The sequence below is a fragment of the Neofelis nebulosa genome, chromosome 4 (genome assembly GCF_028018385.1).
Source record: "Neofelis nebulosa isolate mNeoNeb1 chromosome 4, mNeoNeb1.pri, whole genome shotgun sequence".
Classification (NCBI taxonomy): domain Eukaryota; kingdom Metazoa; phylum Chordata; class Mammalia; order Carnivora; family Felidae; genus Neofelis; species Neofelis nebulosa.
In genome coordinates, this window is record NC_080785.1 from 161,995,441 (window position 1) to 162,012,856 (window position 17,416).

The 17,416-nt window shown below is 56.8% G+C and overlaps 1 protein-coding gene across 14 annotated transcripts in view; it reads right to left on the reverse strand.

Annotated features, from left to right (window-relative positions):
• Nucleotides 1-17,416, reverse strand: part of DNM2 (dynamin 2) — an 89,300-nt gene that overhangs the window by 14,431 nt on the left and 57,453 nt on the right. For 5 of the 14 annotated variants that reach the window (XM_058728018.1, XM_058728014.1, XM_058728012.1 and 2 more), the window contains 9 exons: nt 17,110-17,252; nt 14,054-14,189; nt 12,742-12,809; nt 11,977-12,115; nt 9,542-9,628; nt 7,841-7,911; nt 6,433-6,462; nt 4,321-4,372; nt 3,377-3,388 (listed from right to left, as the gene is read on the reverse strand). In XM_058728018.1, coding sequence (XP_058584001.1) covers nt 3,377-3,388; nt 4,321-4,372; nt 6,433-6,462; nt 7,841-7,911; nt 9,542-9,628; nt 11,977-12,115; nt 12,742-12,809; nt 14,054-14,189; nt 17,110-17,252 — 738 coding nt within the window. Of the gene's footprint in view, nt 1-3,376; nt 3,389-4,320; nt 4,373-6,432; nt 6,463-7,840; nt 7,912-9,541; nt 9,629-10,617; nt 10,757-11,976; nt 12,116-12,741; nt 12,810-14,053; nt 14,190-17,109; nt 17,253-17,416 lie in introns of all 14 variants that reach the window. The other 9 variants (XM_058728024.1, XM_058728020.1, XM_058728016.1 and 6 more) reach the window with 6 other exon arrangements.

Sequence of the window (17,416 nt, forward strand, 5' to 3'; positions counted from 1 at the left end):
CCAACACAGGATGCCCAGGCAGACAGACACGGGGCACGCACACTCACTCACAAGACTTGGGGGTGGGGGTGGGGGTGGAGGGGGCAGGGAACCGGGCCCCCGGGAGACCCCCTGCACGCGGGGTCGAGTCAGCACAGGCAAGAAAAGGTGTGCCCAGCTACAAGGGGCCCGGGACAGTTCCCGGGCTTGTATGGGAGTGTGTCACATGGGACGTGACATCGGAGGAATCACACTTGCGGGACCAAGTGCCAGGGACGCCCTCACACCCTCTGGAAGATGGCTGTTAGCGGAAGGCTGGCGGAATTGCCACGAAACGGGAGTGGTTCTTTCTCTCCCTCCTTTTGCGGCTGACCGGCAGAAGCATAACCCACAGTGTCAACTCTGCTGCCCGCGCTGTTGGTCACCTGCCCAGCTTACTCTGGTGGACACTTGGTGGGCAATGGGACCTGCTCTGGACGGGGATGGCGGCCGGCCTCTGTCCTGGGGCTCCCTTCCCCACAGGCTCTTTCCAGAGTACAGGAAGAAGGGATGCTTCCGCCCAGAGGGCTGGGGCCAAAGGTTTGAGCTTGGGGCACCCGCCGGGGATCATGCCCCTCGCTGGCCTCAAACCCGGAAGTCCCATTCTTCTCTGACGCGCTGAGGCTCTGGCCTGGAAGATCCCCTGGCCGGGGCTCGTCTGCCTGCAGCTGTCATCTGAGTAGGAGGCAGAGTCCAGCCAGGTCTACACAGAGGACTCATCTGACAGCTGCATGTAGGCAGCCTGAGGGGCCACGGTCCTGTGTTCCCTGGGTCATGGAGGCATGTGTGGGCCAGAGCTACCCATCACTCTGGTCTGGGGACCCCCGGGCAGCGGGAAGCACATGGAGGCACAGGCAGGGCCACCTGGGGCCCAGGCAGCAACAGACCGGGCCAAGCTATGCGGAGATGCGGCCAAGGACAGCTGGGATGGGCTGGTGTTGAGTCCCCACCTCCCCACCCGCCTCGGGGCGGGGAAGGGGGGTGTGGGGGGGGGGAGGGGGTCGGATGGGGCTTGAGGGATGACCCTGGGGCTCACGTGTCTTCCTAAGGGGTAGGTCTCAGGAGGGGCTTTCTCCTCCCACTCTGACCTGCCCCCAGGCCTGTCAAATCTTAACAGGGCCACCTGCTTCCTATGGCTGGAATTAGGCTCTGAGCCTCATGGGCCATGAGGGTGGAGGCGGCCAGAGCACACCCAGGGACCTCTGCACTACACAGAAGCCCTCGCCCAGGCTGGGGACAGCATGGGATGCCACCTGGCGGCCCTTGTTAGGGCTTCCTGGTGATGACGAGACAGCACCTGGAGACCTGTGGCCACCAGGGAGTGAGCAGAGACTGCTGGCACCCGCCCAACCATGGCTGCCTGGTGGGCAAGGGGGCAGAGACCGCTGGCCTCAGTAAGGTCATGGTATCCTCCCAGGGTGCCCTGGTTTAGTACTGAAAACCTGGAGTCCTGGGAATGCCCCCAGTCCCAGGCAAGGTGGGAGCTCTGGTCACGCTGGGGCAAGGCTGGTCTTCAGACTCCGGCTCAAGGCCATCCTGCATATGGCCCAGGAAGGAGTCCCTGGCTCCAGCAACCACACCCCCTGTCCCAGAGCTGTGTGGGTCTCTGTGTTCATACCCACTCCTTCCTTCCCCAACCCAGGGGCCAGGGTAGAGCCTGCCTCGTCCTAGCCTAGGCCAGGCAGAGTAGGTATTTCTACACTCAGTCACCGACAACCAGGGGAAGAGAAGCAGGAAGGAGGTGGACAACGTAGGCGGTCAGTGCTCCCCGGAAGACAAGTCTTCATGTGGTGAGGCCTCTCCACCCCGGGGCCCAGCCCAGTTCCCAAGGGGGCAGATATGCCCCCCACCTACCCCCTCCTTGGCCTGGCTCACCTGCCTGCACACCCTCAGTTAGTAGCAGTCAGAGCTGGCACACGGGGCCCTGGCCATGCTGTGGGGCATGTGGCCACAGGGCAGATGCCGTGCCGGGAATGGCCCATCTGAGTAGGCCTGGAGAAGCCTCCAAGGTCCCCTTCCCCTCGAGCTGCCCAGAGAGCTGTCCGCGTGGGAGCCATGTAGGGTCAGAGATGAAATCCCACCCTGGGGAGGCGCAAGCTGTGGGCGGCAGACACATGTGCTGAGTCTACAGGAGAAGGAGTGGTTGGCCTTCTTCATCTAGAAGCCAAATTTGTGCCCCAGGGGCCTGGCTTAGAAGGAGGGGGGTGGAGGGATAGAAGAGGCAGGCAGGCTCCCACGCTCCGGGGTGCACAGGGACAGGCACGCACACACGCCAGGGGTGGGAGGAAGGGCCACAGGGGGCAGCACGGGCAGCAGCAGGAAGCAGCAAGCTGGGGCCCGCCGGCAGGGTGGGTCAGCCTCCTCCCGGGTCAGGGTCCTCGGCCTGAGTCACCTGGGGCAGGAATGGAAACCGTGGCCGGGAGACCCAGGGGCCCGCAGCCGGGGCGCGGCTGGCCTTTGGTGCTGGGGATGTGGAATCTGGCAGGAAGAGAACAACTAAACCTCTCGGGGTGTGAGGAGAAGCGGGCCCCTGGACTGTTTGGAGGGGGAGGTGGTGAGTATTCAAAGTGAGAACCCTGGGCGCGGCAGGAAAGGAGTGATGCCTGCCGCAGGCAAACGCTAAGGGAAGGGAGCAAGTGGCATGGAACAGTCTAACCAATCATCATATCCTGCCACGGGCAGGGAACAGTAGTGGCAGCATCCAGGAGAGAGTTCCCTGATCAGCCAGTCATGCCTCTCGTGGGTGTAGGAGGGGTGTCACGTGCAAAGCTATCACATGGGGGAAAAAAATTCTTTGACCAGTCAAGTCACATCTGCCACAGGAAGGGGAGTAGTGGCCTGCTCAGGAGAGTATGCCAGGATCGATTAGCCATGCCTGCACACGGCCAGGGAGGGGCACAAAGGAAAGAGCGCCGGATCGATTAGTAATGTCTGCCCGGAGTGCAGGAAGAGAACATTTCGGCATGGTGAGGCCAGTGGCGGCAGGGGCAAGAACCAGTTCCAGCAGGGCTTAAGCAAAATCTCCCCTGGCCAGGGATGTGAGGGGAGGGAAGCATGGGGTGTTAGCTGAGTATTTGCCATCCCTGACCTATAGGAACTAGTTACATGTGTCAGAAATGGGCTGGCGGGCGGGCTGGGCCTCCCACAAGGGTGGTGGTCAGGTTAGTGTCCGTGTGAGTCAGCTTATGCCCAGGGCAACACGGAGTCCAGCGGGTGTTGGCCACGGCAGGAGGTTTTTAGGTTAGCTCGATTTTTAGTTGTTCTGTTATTTGGGGGGAAAGGGACATTTACGGGGCGGCGGGGTCTCCACCACTCTTAGGTTCTCTAATGTTTGCTACCACACTAAGTGGGTACTTACCAAGATCTCCCCCTTTGAAAATGCAAAGTTAGGATTGTGGGTAAATCAAAGAAGAGCCGGCAGAGGGAAAGAAAACGTAAGGGACATGAGGGGACAGAGAAAAAGCAGGAAAAGCACAAAAATGGGAGAGAAGAGCAAGGGAAAAAACAGCAAAAGAAAAAAAATTACATGCTATTAATTATATTCATGGTGTTAATATTTAATTCATTATCATCTCCCGAAACAAAAAAGCAACAACATATGTATTACCTATGGCAAGCGCAAAAAAATCATGCAGTGGTTACATCCTTCTTTTCCAGAGGGCTCTATAATCGTGCAAGATAGCAGAGCCCCCACCCCCGTCCCCGCTCCCACCCCTGTCTAATATGGAGAAGTGGGGTGAGCTCTGCCGGGATGATGTGTTTTTCTTAAAGAAAAAAAAAAAAAAAAAGGAGGCACCTAACACTGGCATATATGAAGCTGTTCATATTTCACAAGGCCTCTGGCTGGGGCATGACATCGAGGTAGAGAACGCTTCATGTGGCTCTGGGTTTCTCCAGGAATGGGGCACACAGGACCCTCAGGCTCCCCAGAACCGCTGACCACCACGCGGCCTCCCGCCCCCCCCTCCCACAGATTCCGAGTCTCCTGGGGCTAGGGCTGGGAACCCAATTCGGCTGCAGACACCCATGCCCCTCTCTTGGGGGTCAAGTTCTAACCGTGGCCTTGGATGTCAGACAGGGCCTTCTGGGTGTGCAAATGTGCCCCCACAGCCTGGGCCAGAGCTTTAGTTCAAAGACAGGTTTCCTGAAACACCAAAACCTGAACAGACTCAAGAGGCTGGGAGTGGGGGTAAGGGGTCTGGCGGGACATGTCACGAGCCAGGTACCGTCACTGGGCTCGGCGGTCCCTAAGTCCCATCCGCCCCCAAGGCTAGAGCTGTGGGCTGTGGAGGGGCGGGCTACCTGGTTGGGGATGGCTCTCTTCTTGTTCAGCTGTGTACTCCTCTGCTGGGCGCTGAAAACGAAGCAGAGAGAGGACTCGTGTGGCGACACGCTGGGAAGGATGAGGTGAGGTTCTCTCCCTTGTGGGGGCCAAGTGGCCAGCTCAGGGCAGAGGCAGAGAGGAGCGCCTTCCACACAAAGGGCTACCCAAGGGAAAGAGCTCGGGCTCATGCAACGAGAAGATGTATTCAGTCAAACTGAGGCTTCGAGGTCCTGACCTCAGCCACCTCCAAGGGCACCAGCTATTTCCAGGGGTCAGTGGCCCCAGAGCCTCCAAGGCGGGGCCCGAGAAGCTGGACTCCCAGGTGGCTGGGAGGAAGCCATGGTGGCTGCAGAGTAACCTGAGAACCAGGCTGTTTGGGGCGCAAACTGCGGCTCCTTCCCACTCTCTCTGCCCATCCCTGACCCCGGCACCAAATCTTCAGTGGCTCCGACCACAGAGCCGGCCACCCTGGGAGATCAGGACAGGGGATGGCTGCTCACCGTGAAAACATTCTGGATGGTTTCCGACCCAAATGCAGAGGAGAGGTAAGGTCACCAGAGGGTTTCTATAAAGTCCTTCATTTGCCTCCAGTCCCTGATCTTTTCTCTTCTTTAGCTACCCTGTTTCCTGGCTAGTTTGTGCCACGCGGATGAAGGCCACGTGTTTTGCACGTGGGCACCCACTCAGCTCCCCTGTTCGTCCTATTTTCCACTGAGACAATCACAGCACCACCCGTCTGCAAACAACTGATACCTCCTATTCCTTAGGCATCCTACTTTCTTTTCTTATCGTATTGCTTGAGGAATCAGACATTCCTTTAGGAATACGCATTGTTTTAAGAACTTTCAGAATATGACAAGGCTAACCATCTTGTTACACTCCTTTACTGGCTGCCTCTGGGGCTGTACCTGAAAGTTCAAGCTGGCTGTAGGATAAAAGAGAGAGAGAGAGTAAGGGAGAGAGTTAAGGAAATAGGCTTCCGTTCCTAGACAGGCAAAGGTTGGAAGAGTAAGATTGGAGAAAGAACTGGGGCGCCTGGCTGGCTCAGTCGGTTGAGCGTCCAACTCTCGGGTTTTGGCTCAGGTCACGATCTCACGGTTTCATGGGTTCGGGCCCCACAATGGGCTCTGTGCTGACCGTGCGGAGCCTGCTTGGGGTTCTCTCTCTCTCCCTCTCTCTGCCTCTCCTCCACTCACACTGTCTCTGTCCCTCTCAGAATAAGTGAATAAAAAATAAAAAAAAATAAAAGAACGGAGGAAGAACTTGTCCAACAATTTCCCTAGCATTCAATGAGTTTATTACAAAGCTTTTCCTCTGGGCCTGGGTTTCATATTTAGAGGGCAGTGAGAAAGCAGCCGACAACATCTAGCCCAGGAAGGAGTTCGGTCAACAGTGTCTGCGGGAGACGGGACCGATTAAGCCCCGCACAGTGATGGCTGGGTGCCAGCGAGGCCCCAGATGTGCTGCTTGGGGCTTCCTGGCTCCCGCCCTCACCCAGAAGCCCCTGTAGGTGCCCCTTTCCCTTGCCGGCTCCCAATCAGACATTTCTTGCTTTCAGGTGGATGAGGGGAGCGGGAGGAGTCCAAAGTCCTCCCCTCAGCCTGCAGGGCTCCTCCTGGCAGTGGGGCCTGGCCTCTCACCTCCACCCTGCCTTGCTCTCCCCGTGTTCCTGTGTCTTGGGTCTCCCTTCCCTCCCTTCCCTGTCCCGACACCGTCTAGGTCTTCTGCCTGTCTGCCACCTGGCTGTCGTGACTTCCTCGGGAAGGTCTCTCCAGGCCACGTCCCTCGCTCCTCCTTCCTACAGCCCCTCACCTACTCTCCTTTCCAACTCTGGTCTTTTACGCGACAACGTGCTCGGTAAAAACACGTGTCCAGCCTGTGGGCTGTGAAAGGGCGAGGCCCAAGTCCGGCTCGTTCACCCTCCTACTCCAAGGGCCCTGCCCTGGGCCCAGCTCTGAGACAGTGCTCCACGGCTGTCCAGCGGGCCCCCTCGACGTCCACCCTCCAAGGCTGGGGCCCTGGGCCCCACCCCCAGCCAGGGCGACCCCGTTCACACAGCAGGAAAAAGGCACACAGCAGGCAATACCCACCCGGTCACCAGCTGCTCAGTATAATAACAGCTGGGGGAAGTGGGAAGGCCCAGGAGTCCAGAGGAAAGAGTGGAGTGGTCAAAGGAAAAACAGGAGAGATTGTGAGAAGGAACTGTGGATGAAGTGTGAGAAGCAGAGACATCAAGGTGAGGCACAAACAGCAGCAAACCAAAGAGGGGGACCAGCGTTTTCCGCCCACATACACCTGGCTGCTGGGGGATGAGGCGCAGGAGGTCAGGGCCCCTCAGTCCTCCCATAGCAGGGGCAGCCCAAGTAGGGCCCTTGGCTCGTCCGGGTGTCAAGGACGGCTTCTGATCATGCCCGCCCGCCTTCCTTCCTTCCTTCCACTCACCTACCACGTGCCCAGCAAAGAACAGCTGACCGAACTCTGTTGAGTGCAATGATAGATGTCCTACCCACAAGTGCTGGGTCCAGCACAGAGACCCCTGAGATAAAGATCCTTTTGCACAGCCTGCTAGCCCAAGACTGGGTTCTAACAGGCCCTGCTCCACAAGGAAGCTTCCCTGCGACTCCAAGGCCAGGCCGGAAGGCTGCCCCTTGGACTCAACACAAGCCTCACGCAGCCCTGACCCCAGCAGTGATTACCCTGGGTCTTAAGGGGTTGGCTGCGTGTCTGTCTCTGGCACGGGACCTTCCTTTGAGGGTGGGGACCTGGGTCTGTGCTTGGCACAGAGAACGCACGCCAGGAATACTTGCTGAGTGAACGCAAGGAAGCTGGCTACCGATTCTTCTGTTGGGCTCAGGCAAGAAGACCTTCAGGAGGCCATCAGAACAATCCATGTGACGCCCAAGTTCGCTGAGGGTGGACCCAGGGGCTGACGGGGTCAGTGCCCGATGCCTGAGGCCCCCAGCATTTACATGTAGGCCCTGCTGAAATCAGAGACCCCTGCTCTGGCACCTTCCTTATCCACGTGCCATGGAAGGGTTTGATTTTGAATCCATGGTGTACGGGTGGAAGCCACGGAGAGCCTAGGCCGGACAGCACGCTTCCCAACGAGCGGCCCCCGGAGCCTGCGAGATGTTCGGCGAGAGGGCCGAGTGCAGATGGGGGAGTCTGGGGAGAGCCGCCCAGTTTATGAAGGTTCTGAGACGTCACGTAGGAAGGAGAGCACTGAATGCTGCCGGCCTCACCCTTTCCCGAAGCGGCCGACCACAGGTCTGCCCCGTAGGAGGCGTGTTGAGGACAATGAGGACGGACGCTGCTATTAACCCCGGAAAGCTCCCAGATACTCTCAGATGGCTCTACGCTTCACCCCCCAGACCCTGACAGAAAGACCCTCTTGCCCCAGTCTGCTGAGGGAAGCCAACTCAACCACCTCCCTCGGGGCCTGGCTCTGAGGGCGGGCATTGGTGCCACCCACCGGCTGCTGTCCTGAAAAGTACATACTTGGCAAATCCGATAAAGTCCTCATGGTTCGTGTTGATGTAGGACTGCTCGATGTCGATCAGAAGAAGGATCTGGAAGAAGGAGGGGAACTGTGAGTACAGAGCGGAGGTTGGCGGGGACGGCAGTGGCCAGAGCACTTCCCCAACCCGCCAGCAGGGGGAGCTGGAACCCTGCGGCTTCCCAGGCCGAAGACCTGGGACCACGCGTATCCTTCCAACACAAACAAACCTTGGGGTAAATCTGTAGAGGGAAGAGGGGCACGGGTAACTGAAACTTCAGGGCCTCACAAGGAAGAAAGACGGGGCCCACAGAGCAGGGGGAGGCAGCTCGTTGTGCAGCGGTGGCTGCAGGCGCGGCCTAGGCTGACCACCTGGGCTGCAGTCTTGCCAGGCCACCGCCTGACTTTGTGACCCTTGGCCTCACGTTACGGGACGGTGGAAGGTGGAAAGGAACAAGAGGTCCAGCTGTGTAGGGTTAAATAATTCCCAACATGTGACGTGTTTAGAGTAGGGCCTGGAGTGTGGTAAGTGCTGCATTCAAACAGCGAAGATAATGCGGCCAGGCAAGGGCGTTAGAATGGAACCCAAAAACACAGGACCGCAGGAGCCAGTCAGGGTGTGATCTCAGATAAGGGACAGGCCTTCACATAATACCCTGCCCTTTCCTGGCGTTTCACTGTGCCTCTGAGCCCTCCAGCATCAAACACGCCAGGCACTTGGACTTTGTGGGGGTGCTGGAAAATGCTGGGGTGCTCTGTCCACGGGAGCCATTGTTGCTGGTTTTATAAGGCCTGCGCCCCATCGGCCAGAGCCTTGGGATGGAGCCCAGAAGTGCTGGCAGTGGGGCAACCAGGCGCCATGGCGTGTATGAAAAGGACAGCAACGTTCTTGAAAACAACAACAAAATTAAAGGGAATCTTTGAAGCTTCTGATACAACTTCAGGGCTACGGAAGCCGCACGGGAGCCAGCTTCTGCTCCACTGATGCGCGAAACACGGCGGTATCGCAACCAAATACAAGGTGGAGGCTTGTGCTGGTTCTGGTCTGAACAAACACCTGCCCAGAGACCCCAGTGGACACCTGGGGGGAAGGGACGGGACCGGATGCAGCCACGTGCAGCCGGCTTTGGGCTCACTCGGCACACGGCAGGTGCGGGGACCTGTCCCGCTCTCTGTCCTCGTGTGCGCTTGGTCTTCACGAGAAAACGTTGGAACATAAAAAGCACCCACGCATCATCGGGAGCGCGAGTGGATGAAACAAGTTGTGGTCCACACGCACGAGGGAACCCTATGCGGTGATCACCGGCAACAAACTCTGCAAAACACCGCAAATGACAGGGATGAATCCTGAACGTGCTATGCGGAGTGAAGGAGGGCGGACTCAAGGGGCTACATACGACGGGAGTTCACTCAAGTGACATTCTGGAAAAGGCAAAACTTGGGGAACAGGGAGCAGACGGGTGGTTGCCGGGACCGGCGGGCTGCGGAGGGGTAAAGGCGGGGAATTTTGAGGGCCACAGAATGGTTCTGCATCTTGCTGAGGGGGCGGTGGGGGAGAGAGGGGGTTACCTTCTTTTATGCATTTGTCATTACTCAAAGAAATGTATGCTCAAGATATAAGCACATAAACCTTTTTTAATTAAAAAAAAAAAAAGATTTATGCAAATAAATGACACCTGAAAGGTAAAACAAAAAGCCAATACCTGGTCCTTGGTTCTCCCCTCCCGTTCCCGGATGTACGTGGTGACGATTCGCTCCGTCTCTTCTCGCAAGCGGGGGTAGGAGCTGAGCTGGGGGGCGGGGGAGCAGAGTGGTGGCATTGGCTGTGTCCTCGTGGCACAGGAAGCGACACAACCACACAGAGAACGTGGGGGAGGGGAAGTGACAAGGGGTGGGCCCACCGAGTCCCCACCCCACTCCTGTCTCCTAGCTGCTCCAGCTGGGAGACAAGAAAGGGACGGTGGGGGAACGGTGTGCCAGAGAGAGTGACAGGGTGCCCACGCACGAGCAGAGGTGCTTTTTGAGAATGGATTCCAAGATGGAAAGTGGCGGAGAAAGTGGGCGCTGTGTGTGTCCGCTGCCCTGCAGCGATGGTGGCCCCCTCCGCCCAGCACTGAGGGCGAGGACCTGAGCATAATAATTAAGGCCACCAGGCCAGTGAGGCGGGACCTCTCGCCCAGCTCGTGAGTGAGTAGCGCCTGTTCCAGGCGGATGGGGGCGCCATCTGGGCCATCTACCTCAGAGGGACCCCCTTGCCGAAAACCATTCCCCGATCATAACCAAACCAAAGGCACAGAGAAGCCCACCTTCTGAGGTTTGGGTGAAGTCCACATGGTGGGGAAAACTGAGCGGGTGCTCAAAATCACTAGTGGAAAGCCTCTCAAACGCCCTGTGACGTGACGAACACGCAGGTCTGCGCGCTGATAGCATTTCACCTGCGGCGACAGTTTGGAGACCTGCCCCCCCACCCCCACCCGCCCCCTCTCTACGGGGTCCAGGAACAGGCACTCCTGCCGGTCCCCACCGCCTGCACCTGGCTACACCACCGGCCTCCCATCCCCGTCCGAGCCCAAACTGGGAGTGTGGACCAGGTGTGCGTTCCCAACTCCCTCCCGTTCGTCTGCCACGCAAAGTTGAGGCGTCGCGGGGCGACAAGGGGCCCACAGAAGGGGGTTCCTGCTGAGGTAGAGTTTCCAGATGCGTGGGTGAAGACTAACATGGGTAGGGGGAGAAGATGCGGGACGAATGCGCAGGTGATAACAACGAAACCTTCGGTTACCTTCTCGGCACACTTTTTAATGACCGTGGCCAGTTCTGAGACCACGAGATCAACACACTTCAAACTCGGCTCTTTGAGTTTTACAATCTGTTTTTTCACAATGGCTTCAAAGGCCATGTCGGGGGTGAAGAGCCCCGTCCTGGGTCATGCGGAGGGTGGGACGAGGTAGAAAGACACCCAGGGACAGTGCAGGCCACACACGCGGGATGGGAGACAGAGAAAGAGAAGAGAGGAGAGTCAGCTGGTTAGTAACATGCAAGTAGGAGGCTGTGCCCGCATTTGCCCCGGAAGCTGCTTCGGATCAAAGAGGAGTCCTGGGTCGGAGCAGAGGCTGGGGCTTGCTCTGGGCTTTCATTACGGAAGCGCTAGGGGTCACTGTCACGGTTTGGACAGCCGAGGGAATGTGGAGGCCTTGAATTTCCACACCTGTGACAATGCGATCTTGGATGATCATCTCTACCCCGTCTAGGTTTTTCTCTCTCTCTCTCCCTTTTCTAATCGAAGAAGCTTAAGAAGCAAATGTGGGCTTTTCCAGACCGAGACAGAAGGCTCAAGCAGAGTTTCCCTGCCTTGGAAGACCGACCCAGAGCTCTACGGCCACCGTGGACGTGCAAGCACGAACCGCCCACTGGGAAGCACTTCAGCTGCCTGGCCAAAGCGTGCTGCCCTGGGAACCAGGCCTGCGGGGGAGCCCAGCGCGTCCTGCCAGGTGGAGACAGCGGCCCGTGAACACTGGCACACGGTGCCTGTGACCTAGTGGCTCAGAGGACATGCTGCCTGGGGGGGGCAGCTCTGTTCCTGGAGGAAGCCAGGGGTACTTGGTGGAGGCAGTTAGGAGCCAAGCTGGGCACCCAAGTGTTCGTTACGCTGTTAGCATTCGGGCCTTTCTTGGTGCCTTGGGGACAGAGAAGTGGCTGGCTCCAGGAAAGCCCGAGGGTGCCAGGCGTTTGTCAAGAAAGGGTGACAGCCAGGGAGGTTCGTTCAGGGAGCCTGGCCTCCAACAGCTGACACGGGGTCCCTCTCTGCTTCCCAGAAGGCAGCAAAGCGACAGCCCAATGAAACCCCCAATTCCATCAGACACATGCTAGGCTTGATATCAGGGTCCCAGGGAGCCCTGCCCACCAGTCTGGCCAGTTCTGGAGGCCTGGCGCACCCCGCCCCCCCACACACACGCTGCGCCCAGGCCAACACGCCCCCGCCCCAGCCCCTGGGAAGAGGCCACATTCTTGGAAACTAAGGCAATCTGGGGGGAAAGGGCACCAGCGGGGCAAAGGCTGGAGCAGCACTGGGAGCCTGATACCAAACCCCCATACCCCCGCGTCCACAAGGCCAGGAGTCACCCTGCCGAGGGCCCGATACCTTACTGGTACACTGCCTAACTGTATTGATTAGCTCCTGGATAACCAGGTCGACACATTTCAGACAGGGCTCTTTCAGCTTGACGACCTGCTTTTTCACAATGGCCTCGAATGCCAAGTCCGGGGTGAAGAGCCCGGTCCTAAAACCATCCGTACCCGGGGGCAGGGGAGATAAGTCAGAGAGAAACAAAGCACGGTCAGCAATTTCATAGGCATGGGCCAGGTCCCCGAGAATGAGCCAAGGTCACAGCAAGTCTGGGGGCTGGACGCCTGCATCCACTGCCTGGAAACCCACAGGGAGTCCTGAGGACGCCATGGTGATTTAAGACTGGACAACCAGAGTGCCTACTTTTGTCGGATAATCGAGGGGACCTAGGAGTCTCACGGGAGCCCTGTGATGGGGACACATGCTGGATTCCCGTAATCGTGACTCAGGTCTGGCTCCCCCAACCCCCGGGGGCAAATCTACAGTGAGCTTTCATAGCTGGGCTCATGCCAACTGACTGGGCAGCTGAACCTACGTGTAGCTGAACCTATGGGCAGCAGATGGCCCCGTGGCCTACAATAGATCCACACGAGACAGCACACCTGCCCTCGAGTGCCCTTGGAGACCCACGGGGAGAGACTTCTAAAGCTACTGACAAACCACCCAGGAGCCCACTCCAGCCCTCACAGTCAGGGCACCCAGAGGGATGGGGGACCAACTGGCTGGAGGACAGCTCCGCAGAGGTGAAGGGAACGTGGCAACTCTCCCCTCGGCACTTGCCTGACTCCGTGGATGTTCTTAATGGCGTAGCTGATCTCGCGCCGTAAATCCTTCTCGTCGAACTCCATCTGAGAGCAGACAAATCACTCACATGCAAGCAAGTGCCTGCGGCACCCCCACAACAGGTGCGTATTTGGGGAACATTACGTGTCCTGTGTGTGTCTGTTTTCACACGGCGGCCTATCGCACTAGACCAAAATTCTTCAAAACATTAAAACCCAATTTCAGCAAGGATGGCTTGAAATGAACACTCTCGCCCTCTCCCAGAGGTAACGTGAATTCACATGAACTTTCTTACGGGCTACTTTGCAATACCAGTCAGGACCTCCAAACACACAGCTACTTTCACGCAGTTTTAAGTGTTGTAGAAATCTACCTCGAGGAATTACTAAGAATTAGTGACGTTTGTAGAACTATTCGTAACTGCTGAAGAATGTGAAAACCACCTAAATGTCCATTGATGAGAGACTGGCTCAACGTCTAACGGGACATCCGTAAGATAAGATACTACTGTGTCATTAACAACACATGAAATATACATGACTGGTGTGGAAAGATGGCCACCGTATGAAAAAACAACGTACAGAGACATATCCGTTTGTTTTTTAAGTATGGATGAGTATACGTGCTGTGTTTGCATATGCTGGGCACTTACCCACTCGCACAGAAATAATCGGGAAAGGACGGACACCCAGGTGCTAACACATGTTGTCTACGGGTACTGGGATTATGGGTGTTTGCCCCCCTTTAGCTTTTGTTTTCATTGAAAAGAACTTCGCTGTCTTTTACAAAAATGGTATGTGCTCGTGGGGAAAAGGGTACAACTTCAAGCTAATTAACAAAAAAAAAAAATCTCAAATCCCAGGGCCCAGAGCTGACATTTTTGTGTGCATCTTTGTAGATGTGTCTACATAAAGACACACATCCAGACGCGCCCCTTCACGTGGAAGGGTGCTATAAATATTATCTACATGCCTCGCTACACATGCTGGCTCCCTGGCCGGCTTATTTTTCCCATCGACACGATGAGGCCATTTTCCTACGAGAATTTACCTCTGTGCTCTGCGTATTTTGCAAAGGACGTGTGCTGGTTTTTGTCAGAGAGAGAAAATGGAGCTTTCATTCGGGTCTGCTGGATACCTCTAAGCTGCCTGCTCAGGAAACAAGGGCCCGGAAGGGGACACCCTCCCCCCCTCCACCACCTCTGCTCCCAGCAGGCAGACGCCTGGAGGCAGGAGGGAGGAGGCCCGGCCGGAAGCTGTGCAGAAGGGGGCCTGACCCCAGTCAGGAGGGCCCCGCCCAGCGGTGCTACCTTCACCAGCTCAAAGGGAAACCGCTCGTGGAAGATGCGATTGATTCGGGCACCCCCGGAGAGTTCTAGCGTGTCCACTTGGTCTCCAGAGCCTTCGATCCTCTTTTCGAAGTCCACCCCAAACTGCTGGACCATCCTGGGGGGGGAAAAGGAAACCTGAATGTCAGAGGGGAGGTTCTGACCCAGAATTATGTTCCAGGTCAAGCTGTGGCTTACACACTCTTTTCATTTTTTAGCACCAAGATGCATACAAAACGAGTAAGATACAGGGCTGCCGATGGCAAGCAATCACTATGTGCCAGGCCCATTAGGATTATTCATTCACTGAATTGGAGGGGGTTGGGTAGCATTATTACTCCTGTTTTGCAGACAGCAAGAGTGAGGATGGGGGAGGGGAGGGTCACAGCTTAGCAACTTCTGCCTTGATCAGGCAGAACTGTGAGTGAAAAAGCAGCCCCTCCACACAACTCAGGTGGATTCTGCCAATGACTGCTGTGATTCCGTGGACAAGTGGCTTTGCCCCTCCGAGCCTCAGTTTCCTCATCTGCATGGTAAATCTCCGCATAGGGTCATTGTGAGGATTCAAGGAGTTTCGATTTTTTATCCACTCCAAGGAATCACCAATCCTAAGCAGCACTATTCATTGGTACCCCCACAAAAAAGAAAGAATGCAGCCAATTAGTGGTAATTCACCTAAAGCTTCTGAGTTCAGAAAAGTTAAAATGTTTTAATTTTTTACATATTTATTTATTTTTGAAAGAGAGAGAGACAGAGCGTGAGGTGAGGAGGGGCAGAGAGAGAGGGAGACACAGAATCCGAAGCAGGCTTCAGGCTCCGAGCTGTCAGCACAAGAGCCCGACACGGGGCTTGAACCCACAAACTGCAAGATCATGACTTGAGCCGAAGTCGGAGGCTCAACCGACTGAGCCACCCAGGCACCCCTGTTTTGTTTTGTTTTTTTTTAAAGTGCTCCCATAAGGGGCACCTGGGTGGCTCAGTAGGTTAAGCGTCCGATTTCGGCTCAGGTCATGATCTCATGGTTTGTGGGTTTAAGCCTGCATCGGGCTCTGTGCTGACAGCTAGGAGAGCGTAGAGCCTGCTTCGGATTCTCTGTCCCCCCTTCTCTCTGTCCCTCCCCAGCTTATGCTCTCTCTCATACAAAGAAATAAACATTAAAAAAGAAAGTAGTAATAAAAATAAAGCACTGACGTGGTTGATGAAATATGTTAATACCACACATGGGTCCTGGGAACCCGGCCCAACCCTTACAAAAGTCTCTGAGTGTTGCCAATGAGCCCGGTGATCGCGTGTGCAGCAGGGAAGTCAAGTATTTATTAGTGTTTGGTTTTCCTTAGCATTTCTAGTTGCTTTCCCAGCCTCTGGCACCATCTGTCTTAATCATTCCCGTCCCCCAAACTCTTGATCTCCAGTACTGCGCACAGTCTGCCCTGAACAGGAGCTACTGTGGTCAAGGGACCGGCCTCTACTGGCCTCTACTGGCCCAAGCCCAGTTTGCTGGCGAAGAGATGTCCAGTTCTCGTGGGCAAGTCCGACTGGTGCCGGTGAGAGGCCGGGCCTGGCCGCTGATGAATGGGTTCTCCCCGAACACCTGGCAGGGAGGCAGGCGCAGGGTGTCTCAGATCCCAAGAAGCTTTTGTCCCCCAAGAGATGAACAGTGTTAAGTCTGAGCATCAAAGCATTCTCACCCCTGAACCCACCATGCAGTGCTGCGTGGCAGAGGATGGGGGGACATCAGGGTTAGGATGTGGCCACTATGGGTGGTGTTCCTCTGGTGTGTCTGTGGGAGGAGTCATACGTGTGGGACCCTCTGCCTCATGAGCTGCCAGGGAATTTCTGGATCCCACTCTAACTAAGCGCCCAGGGTTCCTTGCAGGCCAGAAACCGGGAGTACGGAGGCAGGAGAAGCCTCGAGAGAGAACCTGGTATTGTGGGGCACACCAACCCTCGCCCCGCCTCACAGCTGGGTGGCTTCAAAGAGTCCCCATCAGCTCTGAGCTGGGCCAGTGGGCATCCGCTCAGGGTCAGGGTGAGAATTCCAAGAGACAGAGCATAAAAAGCTGGCACAGGGCCAGGCTCCCAACCCTGTTCCCCCATGTCTGTCCTCCCCACAGCCACCAGGGGGCCCCTGTCAACACCTGAATCAGGCCGTCCCTCCTATGCTCAGAACCCTCCCTGGCTCCCACCTGACAGCAAAAGTCTGATTCCTCCCTGTGGCCCACAAAGACCTGAATGCTCTCTGCTCTGTCCCTTCCCTGCTCTCCCCTCCTCCACTCTACCCCTCCTTCACACTCTCCTCTCACTCGTTCTGTTCTGCCACATAGCTTCCTCCAACACTGCAGGGTGCTGTCCTGCCTCAGGACCTTTGCACCTCCGGGCCCCACCCCTGACCTCTTTAGGTCTTTGCCTGACTCTCACTGTCTCAGGGCGGCCCTCTAGACCATTCTATTTAAAAAAAAAAAAAAAAGATTTTTTTAAATGTTTTATTTATTTTTGAGACAGAGAGAGACCGAGCATGAGCAGGGGAGGGGCAGAGAGAGAAGGAGACACAGAATCCGAAGTGAGCTCCAGGCTCCGAGCTGTCAGCACAGAGCCCGATGTGGGGCTCGAACTCATGAACTGCGAGATCATGACCCTAGCCGAAGTCGGACGCTCAACCGACTGAGCCACCCAGGCGCCCCTAGACCACTCTATTTTAAATGGCAACCCCACGCCCATCCTGGCACCCCAGCCTCTTCCCGACAATAATATTTCACCCATTTAACACACTATTCGTTTTCTTCTTTACTCATTTTCGGTCCCATCCCTTCCCTCCCTGCTTTCTGAGCATGTGGGGGCAGGGCTGGCTGGCTGCCCCACCCACTGTGGCGGCTCCAGTGCTCAGGACAGGGCCTGGCACACAGGAGGCTCCCCAAGGATGTCTGCTAAGTGAATGGATGGGTGGACGGATGGATAAGGATAGGCACCCAGCCCAGACCCAGGACCCCACGGCCGGCCAGAGGCCCCGGCGAGCCAGGCAGAGGGTGGGAGACACGTACTGCAGCAAGGCTTTGGTTTTGCGAGTGGGGTCATCGGGCCGGAAGTTCTTGTACTCCTCCACCTCCTTCTCCAGGGACAGCAGCTGGCTCTGCAGCTTGCTCCGCAGGGCTGGCAGGGACTCCCGGATGTGGTTGGTCAGTTGCTATGGGACAGAGAGAGGCCAGAGGTCAGCACAGGCAGGATGCTGGGAAGGGGCAGGCCTGTTGCACTGGCAGGGGGCTGAGGACGAGATGGCCCCCTGCGCCCGGCGCACCCCCCGGCCTCGAGAGGAAGCAACAGGAGTCACACCCATGCACGGGACCAGGA